We start from the raw sequence: 17,072 nt of genomic DNA on the forward strand, positions 1-17,072 counted from the left end.
AAAAAAGACACCCAACTGACTTTTTAAACAATTGAATCTCCCCCACTGTATGTTGTCCTGAAGGAGCATTGATAATGCTGAAACGTGTCTGCAGATGACTTTCTATGCCATGCTCTGAGAACTGGGTGATTGGGACATTGACTCAAAGGGTTACCATGTAAATTGTGTTCCTCATATGGGAAGGCTTATTTGCATGTTTTCCTTTTAGTAATGTAGCTTTGAGGTGCTTTCACTGTATTCTACAGACTTTAAAATAGCCCTAATGTATGGGTAAACGTGTATAGGATATAACCTAGGGTTATTTCCATTGGCCATCATTACGGGAAACAACTTAGCAGTTTTTTTTTTGCTTTAAGTGCATACCTGCTCAGCACACATGCCTGGTGGCTAAGAGTTCTAATTCGCTGTTGTCATTTGAATTACATCTGTTTTGCAGTATTTTCTCTTTGATGATTTTAGAATTCTCTTAATGAAGAAAATGTCTTTTACAGGTTTATTCACTGTACAGATGATTCTCCGGACCCCAGTGTAAAGTATGAGGTAAATGACTCCTTTCCCTTGTATATTTTATTTCTATAATACTAGATAAAGCAATGTTTTCTCTCACTGTCAAATTGGTTATCTACAAAACCGTTCTGTTACTGGCAAAACAAGTTTTTCATCTCTGAATGTACGGTCAGGGATTCTTTAGATAAATCAATGTGAAATGGAAAGTTAAAAAAATGGTAATAAATTTAAGGGGCAACACTGATTATATAATCATTAACATTACTACCTCACAGTGGAGAAGCTTAGTGGATATACCACAATAGAACTGCGCTCAACCCCTAAGGTGTTTGTGTTTAGCTAACGAATGCACATCAGATGTAATAAAGGATAATGTATGAACAGACCCAAATTTGAGTTTGCACTTGGATATAGAATCACAAAAATAACAATATGATGCGAATTAATGTTGTGAGCCACTGTATTTATTGTATACTGGCCAATCTAAAGGTGTGCGGTTAATGCCCTGGGTGGGCGATATTGTCTCTTATAAAGTTCATGCAGGTGGGCGATATTGTCTCTTATAAAGTTCATGCAGGTTATAATACAGACAGCGGCGTCCCGCACATCTGCTGTTGAAAAGTCTTTAGGAAAAAAATAATAATAATAAATGCTGGTGTTGGAAAAAAATCTTTAAAACCTTCACGATGCCCTGAGCTTACGGTGGTGGCATAAGTGGGGTAAAAAGGGGTCTCCGGACTGGTTTCCCCTCTCTGCCACTACTGCCCGTGGTGCGTCCTTGTCCCACCGCTTACAGAGTACTCACCTGTCGCCTGCTCCAGCCGCACGCCGCGCTCTGTCACCGGCTTCCTCCGCTGTCTGGTATCCTAGCAGCGCTGCTGGCTTCCGGGTTGGTCCGGTCACGTGACCGGGTCTTTTCGACGTGGGAAAGAGTCTTCCTGATGAAGTCTTTGAATCTGTAGTGGTTATTTCTTTGTAGTTCCTCCAACGCGTTTCAACCTTTCGGTCTTCCTCTGGGACTCCAGGAGGAAGATGGCATCTGAATCCTTTCCCCACCGCTAGACAGGTCCACCTCTCTGACCGACCTGCACCCGGGGGGCATCTGAACAAGGACGCACCACGGGCAGCAGGGGCAGAGAGGGGAAACCAGTCCGGAGACCCCTTTTTACCCCACTTATGCCACCACCGTAAGCTCATGGCATCGTGAAGGTTTTAAAGATTTTTTTACCAACACCAGCATTTATTATTATTATTTTTTTCCTAAAGACTTTTCAACAGCAGACGTGCGGGACGCTGCAGTCTGTATTATAACCTGCATGAACTTTATAAGAGACAATATCGCCCACCTGCATGAACTTTATAAGAGACAATATCGCCCACCCTGGGCATTAACCTCACACCTTTAGATTGGCCAGTATACAATAAATACAGTGGCTCACAACAATTAATTTGCATCATATTGTTATTTTCTCTAACGTCCTAAGTGGATGCTGGGGACTCCGTCAGGACCATGGGGTTTAGCGGCTCCGCAGGAGACAGGGCACAATAATAAAAGCTTTAGGATCAGGTGGTGTGCACTGGCTCCTCCCCCTATGACCCTCCTCCAAGCCTCAGTTAGATTTTTGTGCCCGGCCGAGAAGGGTGCAATCTAGGTGGCTCTCCTGAGCTGCTTAGAATAAAAGTTTAAGTTAGGTTTTTTATTTTCAGTGAGTCCTGCTGGCAACAGGCTCACTGCTACGAGGGACTTAGGGGAGAGAAGTAAACTCACCTGCGTGCAGGATGGATTTGCTTCTTAGGCTACTGGACACCATTAGCTCCAGAGGGAATCGGAACACAGGTCTCACCCTGGGGTTCGTCCCGGAGCCGTGCCGCCGACCCCCCTTGCAGATGCCGAAGTTGAAGAGGTCCAGAGGTCCAGAAACAGGCGGCAGAAGACTTTCAGTCTTCATAAGGTAGCGCACAGCACTGCAGCTGTGCGCCATTGTTGTCAGCACACTTCATACCAGCGGTCACTGAGGGTGCAGGGCGCTGGGGGGGGCGCCCTGGGCAGCAATGTATTATACCTTTTTTTATGGCTAAAATACATCACATATAGCCCTTGAGGCTATATGGATGTATTTAACCCCTGCCAGATCTCACAAACTCCGGGAGAAGAGCCCGCCGTTTTAGGGGGCGGGGCCTATTCTCCTCAGCACACGGCGCCATTTTCCTGCTCAGCTCTGCTGTGAGGAAGGCTCCCAGGCTCTCCCCTGCACTGCACTACAGAAACAGGGTTAAAACAGAGAGGGGGGGCACTTATTTGGCGATATGATTACATATGTGAAAATGCTATAAGGGAAAACACTTGTATAAGGGGTTGTCCCTGTATAATTATAGCGTTTTTGGTGTGTGCTGGCAAACTCTCCCTCTGTCTCCCCAAAGGGCTAGTGGGGTCCTGTCCTCTATCAGAGCATTCCCTGTGTGTGTGCTGTGTGTCGGTACGTGTGTGTCGACATGTAGGAGGACGATGTTGGTGAGGAGGCGGAGCAAATTGCCTGTATTGGTGATGTCACTCTCTAGGGAGTCGACACCGGAATGGATGGCTTATTTAGGAATTACGTGATAATGTCAACACGATGCAAGGTCGGTTGACGACATGAGACGGCCGGCAAACAAATTAGTACCTGTCCAGGCGTCTCAGACACCGTCAGGGGCTTGTAAAAACGCCCATTTACCTCAGTTGGTCGACACAGACACGGACACTGACTTCAGTGTCGACGGTGAAGAAACAAACGTATTTTCCTTTAGGGCCACACGTTACATGTTAAGGGCAATGAAGGAGGTGTTACATATTTCTGATACTACAAGTACCACAAATAAGGGTATTATGTAGGGTGGGAATAATCTACTTGTAGTTTTTCCTGAATCAGATAAATTAAAGTGTGTGATGATACGTGGGTTTCCTCCGATAGAAAATTATTGGAGGTATACCCTTTCCCGCCAGAAGTGAGGGCGAGTTGGGAAACACACCTTAGGGTGGATAAGGCGCTCACACGCTTATAAAAACAAGTGGCGTTACCGTCTCCAGATACGGCCGCCCTCAAAGAGCCAGCTGATAGGAAGCTGAAAAATATCCTAAAAAGTATATACACACATACTGGTGTTATACTACGACCAGCAATCGCCTCAGCCTGGATGTGCAGCGCTGGGGGGGCTTGGTCGGATTTCCTGACTGAAAATATTGATACCCTTGACAGGAACAATATTTTATTGACTATAGAGCATTTTAAGGATGCATTTCTATATATGCGAGATGCGCAGAGGGATATTTGCATTCTGGCATCAAGAGTAGATGTGATGTCCATATCTGCCAGACGATGTTTATAGACACGACAGTGGTCAGGTGATGCAGATTCCAGACGGCACATGGAAGTATTGCCGTATAAAGGGGCGGTCCATCGGACCTGGTGGCCATGGCAACAGCTGGAAAATCCACTTTTGTTACCCCAAGTCACATCTCAGCAGAAAAGGACACAGTCTTTTCAGTCTCAGTCCTTTCGTACCCATAAAGGCAGGCGGGCAAAAGGCCAGTCATATCTGCCCAGGGTTAGAGGAAAGGGAAGAAGACTGCAGCAGGCAGCCCATTCCCAGGAACAGAAGTCCTCCACAGCTTCTGCCAAGTCCGCAGCATGACGCTGGGGCCATACAAGCGGACTCAGGTGCGGTGGGGGGTCATCTCAAGAGTTTCAGCACGCAGTGGGCTCACTCGCAAGTGGACTCCTGAATCCTACACGTAGTATCCCAGGTGTACATTGGAAATTCGAGACGTCTTCCCCTCACAAGTTCCTGAAGTCTGCTTTACCAACGTCTCCCTCCGACAGGGAGGCAGTATTGGAAAAAAATTCACAGGCTGTATTCCCAGCAGGTGATAATCAAAGTACCCCTCCTACAACAAGGGAAGGGGTATTATTCCACACTATATTGTGGTACTGAAGCCAAACGGCTCGGTGAGATCTAAAAGATTTGAACAATTACATACAAGGGTTCAAATCAAGATGGAGTCACTCAGAGCAGTGATAGCGAACCAGGACGATATGGTGTCACTGGATATCAGGGACGCTTACCTACATGTCCAAATTTTGCCCTTCTCACCAAGGGTATCTCAGGTTCGTGGTACAGAACTGTCACTATCAGTTCAGAAGCTGCCGTTTGGATTGTCCACGGCACCCCGGGTCTTTACCATGGTAATGGCCGAAATGATGATTCTTCCTAAAAGAAATATGGACGTTTTCCTGATAAGGGCAAGGTCCAGAGAACAGTTGGCGGTCGGAGTAGCACTATCTCAAGTAGTTCTACGACAGCACGAGTGGATTCTAAATATTCCAAAATCGCAGCTTTTTCCGACGACACGTCTAATGTTCCTAGGAATGATTCTGGACACAGTCCAGAAAAGGATGTTTTCTCCCAGGAGAAGAAGGCCAGGGAGTTATCCGAGCTAGTCAGGAACCTCCTAAAACCAGGAAAAGTATCAGTGCATCATTGCACAAGGGTCCTGTGAAAAATGGTGGTTTCTTACAAAGCGATCCCATTCGGTAGATTTCACGCAAGAACCTTTCAGTGGAATCTGCTGGGAAAATGGTCCGGATCGCATCTTCAGATGCATCAGCGGATAACCCTGTCTCCAAGGACAAGGGTGTTTTCTTCTGCGGTGGCTGCAGAGTGCTCATCTATGAAAGGGCCGCAGATTCGACATTCAGGACTGGGTCCTGGTGACCACGGATGCCAGCCTGAGTGGCTGGGGAGCAGTCACACAAGGAAAAAATTTCCAGGGAGTGTGATCAAGTCTGGAGACTTCTCTCCACATAAATATACTGGAGCTAAGGGCAATTTACAAGGCTCTAAGCTTAGCAAGACCTCTGCTTCAAGGTCAGCCGGTATTGATCCAGTGGGACAACATCACGGCAGTCGCCCACGTAAACAGACAGGGCGGCACAAGAAGCAGGAGGGCAATGGCAGAAACTGCAAGGATTCTTCGCTGGGCGAAAAATCATGTGATAACACTCTCAGCAGTGTTAATTCCGGGAGTGGAAAACTGGGAAGCAGACTTCCTCAGCAGGCATAACCTCCACCCGGGAGAGTGGGGACTTCAGCGGGAAGTCTTCCACATGATTGTAAACCGTTGGGAAAAACCAAAGGTGGACATGATGGCGTCCCGCCTGAACAAAAAACTAGACAAATATTGCGCCAGGTCAAGGGACCCTCAGGCAATAGCGGTGGACGCTCTGGTAACACTGTGGGTGTACCAGTCAGGGTATGTGTTCCCTCCTATGCATCTCATACCAAAAGTACTGAGAATCATAAGAAGGAGATGAGTAAGAACGATACTCGTGGTTCCGGATGGGTCAAGAAGGACTTGGTACCCGGAACTTCAAGAGATGCTCACGGAAGAACCGTGGCCTCTACCTTTAAGAAAGGACCTGCTCCAGCAGGGGCCTTGTCTGTTCCAAGACTTACCGCGGCTGCGTTTGACGGCATGGCAGTTGAACGCCGGATCCTGAAAGGGCATTCCAGATGAAGTCATCCCTACCCTGGTCGAAGCCAGGAAGGATGTAACCGCAAAACATTTTCACCGCATTTGGCGAAAATATGTTGCGTGGTGTGAGGCCAAGAAGGTCCCTACAGAGGAATTCCAACTGGGTCGTTTCCTACATTTCCTGAAAACAGGACTGTCTATGGGCCTAAAATTAGGGTCCATTAAGGTTCAAATTTCGACCCTGTCGAATTTCTTCCAGAAAGAACTGGCTTCAGTGCCTGAAGTTCAGACGTTTGTAAAAGGGGTACTGCATATACAGCCTCCTTTTGTGCCCCCAGTGGCACCTTGGGATCTTAACGTGGTGTTGAGTTTCCTGAAATCTCACATTGGTTTGATCCACTCACCACTGTGGAATTAAAATATTTCACATGGAAGGTGAAGATTCTATTAGCCCTGGCTTCAGCCAGGCGTGTGTCAGAATGGGCGGCTTTATCATATAAAAGCCCTTACTTAATTTTTCATTCTGACAGGGCAGAATTGAGGACCGTCCTCAATTTCTCCTTAAGGTGTTTTCTGTTTTTCACATGAACCAACCTATTGTGGTACCTGCGGCTACTAGGGACTTGGAGGACTCCAAGTTACTTGACATTGTCAGGGCCCTGAAAATATATGTTTCCAGGACGACTGGAGTCAGAAAATCTGACTCGCTGTTTAGCCTGTATGCACCCAACAAGATGGGTGTTCCTGCTTCTAAGCAGACGATTGCTCGCTGGATTTGTAGTACAATTCAGCTTGCACATTCTGTGGCAGGCTTGCCACAGCCAAAATCAGTAAAAGCCCATTCCACAAGGAAGTGGGCTCATCTTGGGCGGCTGCCCGAGGGGTCTCGGCTTTACAACTTTGCCGAGCTGCTACTTGGTCAGGGGCACACCCTGACTGAGGAGGACCTGGAGTTCTCTCATTCGGTGCTGCAGAGTCATCCGCACTCTCCCGCCCGTTTGGGAGCTTTGGTATAATCCCCATGGTCCTGACGGAGTCCCCAGCATCCACTTAGGACGTTAGAGAAAATAAGAATTTACTTACCGATAATTCTATTTCTCGTAGTCCGTAGTGGATGCTGGGCGCCCATCCCAAGTGCGGATTGTCTGCAATACTTGTACATAGTTATTGTTACAAAAATCGGGTTATTATTGTTGTGAGCCATCTTTTCAGAGGCTCCGCTGTTATCATGCTGTTAACTGGGTTCAGATCACAGGTTGTACGGTGTGATTGGTGTGGCTGGTATGAGTCTTACCCGGGATTCAATATCCTTCCTTATTATGCACGCTCGTCCGGGCACAGTATCCTAACTGAGGCTTGGAGGAGGGTCATAGGGGGAGGAGCCAGTGCACACCACCTGATCCTAAAGCTTTTATTATTGTGCCCTGTCTCCTGCGGAGCCGCTAAACCCCATGGTCCTGACGGAGTCCCCAGCATCCACTACGGACTACGAGAAATAGAATTATCGGTAAGTAAATTCTTATTTTTGTGATTTCTATATCCAAGTGCAAACTCAAATTTGGGTCTGTTCATACATTATCCTTTATTACATCTGATGTGCATTCGTTAGCTAAACACACACACCTTAGGGGTTGAGCGCAGTTCTATTGTGGTATATCCACTAAGCTTCTCCATTTACGTATAGGTGGGTTGGAACACCCATCAGAACGAGCAGCACACCCCGGCTAGCTATAGAATAAAGACACTCAGTGCGCAGAACCCTCCAATTTATAGTGTTACTACCTCACAGCACTGAAGTCTTGTGTTAGATTCTCATCACGACCCTAACTAATTGTGTGGAGTTTGTATATTCTCCCCGTGCTTGAGTGGATTTACTTTGGGTACTTCAGTTTCCTCCCACACTCTAAAAATATACTGGTTAATTGGCTACTTTTACTTTTATTTGTATTAGTTAAAATTAATTATTGACCATACTGGTTTCCAGTATACAGTAACACAGAAAAAAACACACTGGCAATTAGATCTGGTACGAAGGATTGGCGTATAGCAGAGGTAGTGCCATTATTTAAAAAGGGATCCAAAAATCATCCAGGTAACTACAGGCCGATTAGTTTGACATCTATAGTGGGGAAAATATTGGAAGGAATTCTAAGGGATAGCATACAGGAGTATCTGCCGACCAAGTTTATTAGCAAGAACCAGCATGGGTTTGTGAGGGACAGATCATGTCAAACTAACTTAGTTAACTTCTACGAGGAAGTGAGCGACAATCTTGACCAAGGAAAAGCAGTGGATGTGGTCTACTTAGATTTTGCAAAAGCCTTCGATACAGTGCCTCACAGGAGATTAATCATCAAATTAAGAGTTTGGCCTAGAAAAATCTGTACATGGATAAGTAACTGGCTGGAAAACAGAGTACATGAGTAATGGTCAACGGTAAGTCCTCAAGCTGGACTCCAGTAGTCAGCGGAATACTACAGGGGTCCGTACTCGGACCACTACTGTTCAACATATTTATCAATGACCTAGAAATAGGCCTGGAAAGCACAGTGTCAGTCTTTGCAGATGATACTAAACGGTGTAGGGTAATTAATTCAGAAATAGATGTGGAGTCTCTGCAGAATTACTTATCTAAACTTGAAATCTGGGCGTCTAAATGGAGAATGAGGTTCAGTATAGAAAAATGCAAGGTTATGCATTTCGGGTCTGAAAATAAACTTGCATCCTACATATTAAACAGGGAAAGTGTAGGGGTAACAGTTTTGGAAAAGGATTTGAGGGTACTCATTGATAATAAACTTAATAACCATATACAATGTCAGAGCACAGTAAAGAAGGCAAGTAAGGTGTTAGCGTGCATAAAACGGTGAATTGAGACAAGGGACGAGGATGTAATTCTGCCACTGTACAAATCACTGGTACGTCCGCACCTGGAATATTGTGTTCAGTTTTGGGCACCACGGTATAAAAAAAAAGATATCGGTGAACTCGAAAGGGTTCAAAGGCGAGCTACTAAATTAATTAAAGGGCTAGAGGGACTGGATTACGAGGAAAGGCTTACTAGGTTGAACATGTATACACTGGAAAAGAGGCGTCTAAGAGGAGACATTATTAATGTCGTCAAATATGTAAAGGGGCACTACAAAGAGTTATCAGAGGAATTATTTATTAAAAGAACTGTTTAGGACACGTGGGCACTCGCTGAGGCTGGAGGAGAGAAAATTTCACACGCAACGGAAGAAAGGGTTCTTCACTGTTAGAGCAATAAGGATTTGGAATTTCTTGCCAGGGAAGGTGGTAATGGTGGACACTGTAAATGCATTTAAAAGGGGATTGGATGAATTTCTGATTGAAAAGGTTATCCAAGGTTACAACATTTAAAATATTGAAGTTGTTAATCCGGGTGTAACATGATTTGCAGTTGTTAACTAGTCATAAAACATTCTTCAGCAGGTACATTAAAATCAGCTCCACTTAATACAAAATACAGGTTGAACGCGATGGGCATTTTGCCTCTTTTCAACCTCGAATACTATGTTACTATGTTGCACACAAATTGCAAAAAAAGTTTTGAATGTATCAGACAATAGTTAAGTGATTTACAATGCTTTGGCTAGGGAACTATCCTGTAAACCACTGTGACTGGTGGCTGTATTTATTGTGGTAAAATCCTAAATTAGTAAAAGAAAAGCATCATGACGATGTGTAGACACAATATGGCAAAATTGTTGGAAAATAGTAGGCAATAATGATATCATAGAGGACCCTAAAAGTTTGTAATAATAGAGTTAGGATAAAGTGGTCTATTCATGAAGCAGTGAAAAGTGTGGATAAGTTGCCGTTGGCAACCAATCAGCATTGAAATAACATATACAATTGTACGGAGAAGCTCATTGGTTGCCATGGGCAACTTCTCCACAGGCTCACTTCTCCACTCTTTTCACTGCTTCGTGAATAGACCCCTAAATATTCAATAATTCAGTAGGTCCCACAAACCACTATCACTCTAATATTACTTTCAGTACTCCTGTGATGTTGAAAATATACAATATATGTACATATTGTTTTATGGTCCCAGGTCATAAGTACTGGAGAAAATAGGGAAAACAAGTAACAATGAGATGTCATATAATCCCTACACTGTATCTACTTCCCACCGGTGTGCTTCATAAAGTGCAGTGAACCGGTAAGTGAGAACCCAGGACGGTACATCTGACTCTGAACGAAGGAAGTGTAGCAAATTGGATCTGCTGTTGTGCAGAAGGTACCCTCCGTCACACCTGTTGGGAATACCAATGCAAGGGAGATGGGGGACCTCCTCACAATGAGAGTCCAAAGTAAACTGCAGATACAGGAGAGGAACAGTAGAATATAGTAGCCCAAAATCATCTAACCTAAGAATACCAGGAATTGAGTTATATAACATGTATAGGAAATATAATATGTATGACACAGAAAAATATGACATAAATTGGAAATGATACTTGGCTACCAGAGGCTGTGCTCAAGTTCGGTCCACGCTTAGACCGGAATCGCAAACTTGACGCGCATTTCGCTAGGAAGTAGCTTGATCACCAAGTACATAGACTGCGCCCAAACATCCTTTTATATACCCAAGAATATAGTAGAAATTAAATGAAAGATTAAGTGAACCGGAAGTGCGGCCCTTGTCACATGACCTATGTTTTGACCATTCATAATGAGTGCTTGTGTCGTATCGAAGTAACCCTGTGTCCTAACCAATCACTAAGGAATCGCCCTCCACAGTTCATTATGATGTACAAGCAGATGGGCCCCACAGTGTGTTAAATCACTATATGACTGCCAGCTATATACACCAATAAGCAATTTGTTGACAAGGAGGCATTGCAAGATTTAAGTCCAATCACTATAGGTGTCTCAATGGTTTCTGTGCACCCAAGTCCGCCAGTCACAGTAAATGGTTTGAAGACCAGAAGTTTGTTGTGTGTCGTGGTCTCTCCTTTGGCCACTCTGGGTGAAGGTTAGGGTGGTATCCAAGTAACCATATCCCCGAACCTATCATGGAGGGACAATACCTTGTAGGTGCATTGTATCTGTAATATGCAGCCCATATAATATGACTCATCTTTCAGCCACTCACAATGAAAGTGGGTATTATACAAGTAACCATATTCCCTACACAACAGTTTGGAAATAGACATGTTTCCTAATGTAAACGCTATAAGTTTTTTTTTTTTTTACCATTGCTAGGCAACCTGGTCCGCCGAACAAACTGGCCTGAAGTAGTGCCATGTACTATTAAATTTCTGTCGAACAGATACAATAACTGGGTGGTCTATAAGAGGTCCCACAATGAATTTCTGTTTATTAGACTCATCTCAAAGTCACTTTTACAGGTACGATTGACCCATCCTACTGATAATGTCCTATGATCTATGTTACAGCGCCCCAGCCGCATGTACTTATTAGGGCCCATCACAGTATGTGGTAATGTAATAGCTAGTGGTGAGTTCATCTAAACCACTCTCGCCAAATATTAACAGATGTCGGGGTATCAACCTGCTGTTGTAAATTCAGACAGCCTACTATTCCAGTTTCATTTTATCAGTTATGTGCGGTCACTATAGAGGTGAATGAGTCTCATGTCAGCAAGATTCACAAACTTAGCTGTATAGTTATTTAATCTGTTCCTATGCAACCAGGCTCAATGGCCTGTAATAGAGCATACCATTATCTTTATGGTGCTCATAAATGTGCCCTAAGATGGACTAAATAATACAAAAGATGGGATAGCCAACAACTATCCCCAGGTAGGGCGCCCTGGTCAAAAGTAAAATACAAAGTATGATATACAGGTTGAGTATCCCATATCCAAATATTCCGAAATACGGAATATTCCGAAATACTGACTTTTTTGAGTGAGAGAGAAGAATCAGAAACGGCTTAATTGGCCAGGTATACTTGCGTATACTAGGAATTTGTCTTCGGTTTGCTCTACAACAGCCAAGTAGGTAACAGATAAGCAGGTGGGGGGGGGGGGGGGGGGGGGGGCGGCAAGTAAAGTCACACAGATAGGTATACCATAGGGACACAAGTTAGTTACATGTACGTCTAGTCAGTCCAATGTTTAGGAGTTCAGCAGGTGGACCGCTTGGGGAAAGAAACTTTTGAGGCTTCTGGTGGACCTGGCGGGGACAGCCCTGTAACGCCTGCCTGAAGGAAGCAAGTTAAACATGCTGTGGCCGGGGTGTAGCTGGTCTTTTACTATCTTCATTGCCCGCTTTTTAGCTCTGGACAGGTACAGGTCCTGGACTGAGGGAAGGTTGGCCCCGATGATCTTCTCTGCGGTTCTGACCACCTTTTGGAGCCTGCATCTGTCCTTCGCGCTGGCGGAGCTGTACCATACGAGTATCGAGGAGCACAGTACCGACTCCACAATCGCGGAGTAGAAGAGGAGCAGAAGCTTCTGTGGGATGTTGAACTTCTTTAGTTGCCTGAGGAAGAACAACCTCTGCTGCGCTTTCCCAATGGTGGCGTCAGCGTTGGACCCCCATTTAAGGTCCCTGGAGATTGTGGTCCCTAGAAACTTGAAAGAGTCCACTAGCGATACCACACTGTCGGCAATAGTTAGCGGAGGTGCACTAGATGACTTCTTCCTGAAGTCCACTATCATCTCGACCGTTTAGAGGGGGTTGAGCTCAAGGTTGTTGTGGATGCACCACTGGGCCAGCCGGTCTACTTCCTGTCTATAGGCCAATTCGTCCCAGTCCTTGACGAGGCCGATGACGGTGGTGTCATCTGCAAATTTGATGATCTTTACTGATTGCGCCTCTGAGGTACAGTCATTTGTGTACAGGGAGAAGAGCAGGGGTGAGAGGACACAGCCTTGGGGGGGGCTCCTGTACTAATGGACCGCGCTTGAGAGGTGAATTCCCCCGCTTTCACCACCTGTGTCCTATCTGTCAGGAAGTCTACTATCCGGGAACAGGTAGCTTCTGGGACCCCTAGGCGAAGTAATTTGGGGTGGAGGATGCTGGGGACGATTGTATTGAAGGCCGAGCTGAAATCGACAAACAGGGCCCTCGCGTAGGTACCGGGAATGTCTAGGTGCTGTAAAATGTAGTGCAGGCCCAGGTTGACTGCATCCTCGACACACCGATTCGATCGATAGGCGAACTGCAGGTGGTCCAGTTGGGGGCCAGTCACAGTTTTCAGGTGATTCAAAACCAAACACTCGAACGTTTTCATGACCACAGACGTCAGTGCTATCGGCCTGTAGTCGTTCAGGTTCGTGATAGAGGGTTTCTTGGGGACTGGGACGATAGTAGACCTTTTGAGGCAGGAAGGGACTTTCTGTAGCTCAAGCGATTTGTTGAAGATCTTGGTGAATATGGGGGCGAGCTGACCCGCACATGCTCTTAGGGCAGATGGTGATAGTGAAACCTTTGTTTTTTGATTGCTCAATGTACACAAACTTTGTTTAATACACACAGTTATTAAAAATATTGTATTAAATGACCTTCAGGCGGTGTGTATAAGGTGTATGTGAATGTAGACACACTTTGTTTAATGCACAAAGTTATAAAAAATATTGGCTAAAATTACCTTCAGGCTGTGTGTATAAGGTGTATATGAAATATAAATGCATTCTGTGCTTAGACTTAGGTCCCATCACCATGATATCTCATTATGGTATCTAATTATTCCAAAATACGGAAAAATCCGATATCCAAAGTACCTCTGGTCCCAAGCATTTTGGATAAGGGATACTCAACTTGTATAATATGTAGCATGTACCAACTGTTAAAGGGAAGATTCCTGACTAAAATATATTGTCATTGCTACAAAACAATGGCATAACTGACCACACCATGGCATTACTGATGTACAGTGTGTACTAAACTATTTTTATTTTTGCTTGTGATTGTGTAAAATATTGTTAGTGGCATATACGTACAATTTCCTGTTAGGCAGATTGTCACATTTAGAACAATGTCTTCTCCTTCAGTAGTACCCTACCCCAATTACTGTCTAGCTGGCGTCCCCCACAACTCTCCTGAGCCATGTTCCATGTTTTATATTTATGCTCACAGTTGCTAAGCTTCATTGTGGTTTTCCATAGCTTTCAACTGTTGTGAAGGTTGTTCTGGTCTGTTACTAAGGAAGAAATTAATTTCTATAAATTTTCTGTAATTACATTTTTCTGCGTAGTTTTAAATGAAGACGTAGCTGTTTATAATGTTTTAAATGTATGTACTTATATGTTCTAATTAGGTCACTTCGATATAAGTGTGGTTTTATAGTTTGATCACAGATTGCATTTTTCTCTTTATCTATAGAAAGATAGATTTGTGTGCGCGTATACACACACAGGTATGGCTATTAAATAACGAGACTAATGCTATAATTTATGTTCAGTTATATTAAGTACATTTTAACTCCATTCCCCTTCTATTTTCTACCCTTCTGTATCCACACACTGCTGCATTCTTATTTTCCATTGGTCAAAGCCGTGCTGTAGGCTATTATCTGTCAGCTGTCTCAACAGCTCCATCGTTTTCTTCTTTACCTTAGTGACTGATGGTACAAATTTGCCTTTAGGGAAAAAAAAGAAGTCACAAGGTGCTAGGTCTGTTGAGCATGGAGGGCATTCTAGCACTGCAATCTGTTTCTCGGCCAAAAACCGCTTCACATTGCTGTGTGGGCTGGTGCGTTATCTTGATGGAGGCTGAAACCATTTTTCCACAATTCTGGCCTCTTTCTTCTGATTCTTTCCTGCAAAGTTTCTAGGACATTTTTGTAGTAATTTTGGTTCACTGTTGTGCTTTCTGGTTTCCAGTCTGCCAAAATAACACCCTTGATATCAAAGAATACCCTTAACATGGCTTTGAATTTGGTTTTGCGTTGATGTGTTTTCTTCATTCTTGCTGATGATGGTGTTTCTAGTGCATAGACTGGCATTTTGTGAAGAGACAGGTTTCATCGCAGGTAATAAATAAGGTTTGAGGTAAAAAGGGGCAAACTAGATGGGCCACGTGGTTCTTAGCCGTCACATTCATTGTTTCTATGTACAAATTCACTTTCGATTTTCTCTCTGCTCGGCAGTGAGAAGCCTTGGAACCATGTTGGCACAAACTTTTGTCATGTTAAGCTCTCTATGCAAAACTTGCCTAACATTTTCTTTGTTGATGTTTATAATTTCTGGTATCATCTTGATGCCGAGTCGACGGTCAGTTCGAACAATTTTCTAAGTAGTTTAAACATTTTAGTTTTTGATCTGCAAGGCCTTCTGGGACGTTCATCATCTTCGACATCTTCACAACATCACTAAATCTTTTGTACCACTCAAACACGTGCATGAGACATACAATTTGTCCCGTAAGCCTTGGTAGCATACAGAAAGATTCGGTGGGTGTTTTGTTCAAGATGAGTAAAAATTTTAAGTGAACTTGTTGCTCTACTTTTGAACTAAGCATTTTCACAAGGAACAGGTAAAAAAACGTATTTGAACGCTGTTTGACCACAATCTATCTGCGTGAGAGGGGTGAAACTTGCAAAACCGTTTTGGGGTAGTACATGTTCAGTATTCACCCACTTCCTTTTAACTTTCACTGTATGGTTTATTTTTTTTACAAGTACTGTCTTGTTATTTAATATCCACACCGTGTGTGTGTGTGTGTGTGTGTGTGTGTGTGTGTGTGTGTATGTATGTGTTCAAATTGAATGAATTTAAAGAAAAATAATTATTCCTGTAGCACCTGTCAAATTATTATTATTATTATTATTATTATTATTACTACTATTATCCGTTATTTTTTATATAGCACACATATTCCACATAGCTTTACAAAGAGAGAATATTTGTCCATTCACATCAGCCCTGCCCAGTGGAGCTTACAATATATATTCCCACATGTACACACATGTACACATTCACACTAGGGTTAATTTTGTTGGGAGCTAATTAACCTACCAGTATATTTTTGTATTGTGGGAGGAAAAAGGAGTACCCGGAGGAAACCCACACAAGCACGGGGAGAATATACAAACTCCACACATTTAGGGCCATGGTAGGTATCGAATCCATGACCTCAATCCTGTGAGGCAGGAATGCTAACCATTACACTGTCCGTGCATTAATGAGAATTCTTGGATCCACAGCAAAGGACAATACCACATTTCATTGTCCAAGTACCTCAAAACATGAATAACGTCTCCAATAGTGTAAAAACGTCTTGCTGAACTCTCTGCCTTCTGTGGGGTGTTAAACATATAATTAGTTCTGTTGCAAATCACATGTAAACGAGCAGGGAAAAGTATAGAGTAGTGTATTTGACAGTCCTGGAGTTTCTTTTTGACTGGCAGAAATTGTCAATTGTCTTTTGAACATCCATTGCAAAGTCGGGATAATCAGAAACGGAATGATTTTCAAACTTGGGAGGACTGTGGAGATGTGTCAAATGGAGAACAGCCTCCCGAACTTTAAAGTGTAGAGGTGGGCTTTAATTGTTCGGGAGGGGGACCCTGGAGTAGGCAGCTGAGAGGGAAGACGGTGTGCACGTTCCACTGCATACTGTGGGGTAAAGGCTTCTCTACCAAAGATGGACACAAGCCAATCTGCAAGGAATTTCCCCTGGCATTGCCCTCCGCCCCCTCTCTGGGAATCCAACAAAACATAGATTATTCCTGCAAAGCCTGCCCTTTAAATCTGGATTTAACAGCCACCATCTCTGAGGACAAGTCGGTCTCATAGGAGAAATACTGTCTTTAAGGTCTGAAATGCGGTGCTTAGCTTACCAAACCTGCTCCTGAGTTTCTAAAAATCATACAGGAGCAGGGACATATCAACCTGCAGCTCTCCAGTCTTGTTAGTTACCTGCTTCTCAGAAGCAGTAATAGCCTGGGGAATCTGTTGAAGAGAAGAAGGGGGAGTGTTGTTGTTACCAAAAGATTAGGTATGTGGTTTCCAAAAGAAGAGGTGTGTGGAGGCAAAGACTGATCACCCGGCAGGGTGACAGTTTGCGGATCCTGAGACGAACAAGCATACTTTTCAAGTTTGACTGCTACACCT

General features: G+C 44.0%; 1 protein-coding gene across 1 annotated transcript in view; it reads left to right on the top strand.

The window, feature by feature from the left end:
* CDC123 (cell division cycle 123) overlaps positions 1-17,072 on the top strand; it is a 263,700-nt gene that overhangs the window by 131,492 nt on the left and 115,136 nt on the right. Inside the window, exon 7 of the mRNA XM_063926879.1 lies at positions 492-540. Within this exon, the coding sequence (XP_063782949.1) occupies positions 492-540 (49 nt within the window). The remainder of the gene's footprint in view (positions 1-491; positions 541-17,072) is intronic.

Source organism: Pseudophryne corroboree, chromosome 6 (assembly GCF_028390025.1).
Source record: "Pseudophryne corroboree isolate aPseCor3 chromosome 6, aPseCor3.hap2, whole genome shotgun sequence".
In the NCBI taxonomy this organism is placed as follows: Eukaryota; Metazoa; Chordata; class Amphibia; order Anura; family Myobatrachidae; genus Pseudophryne; species Pseudophryne corroboree.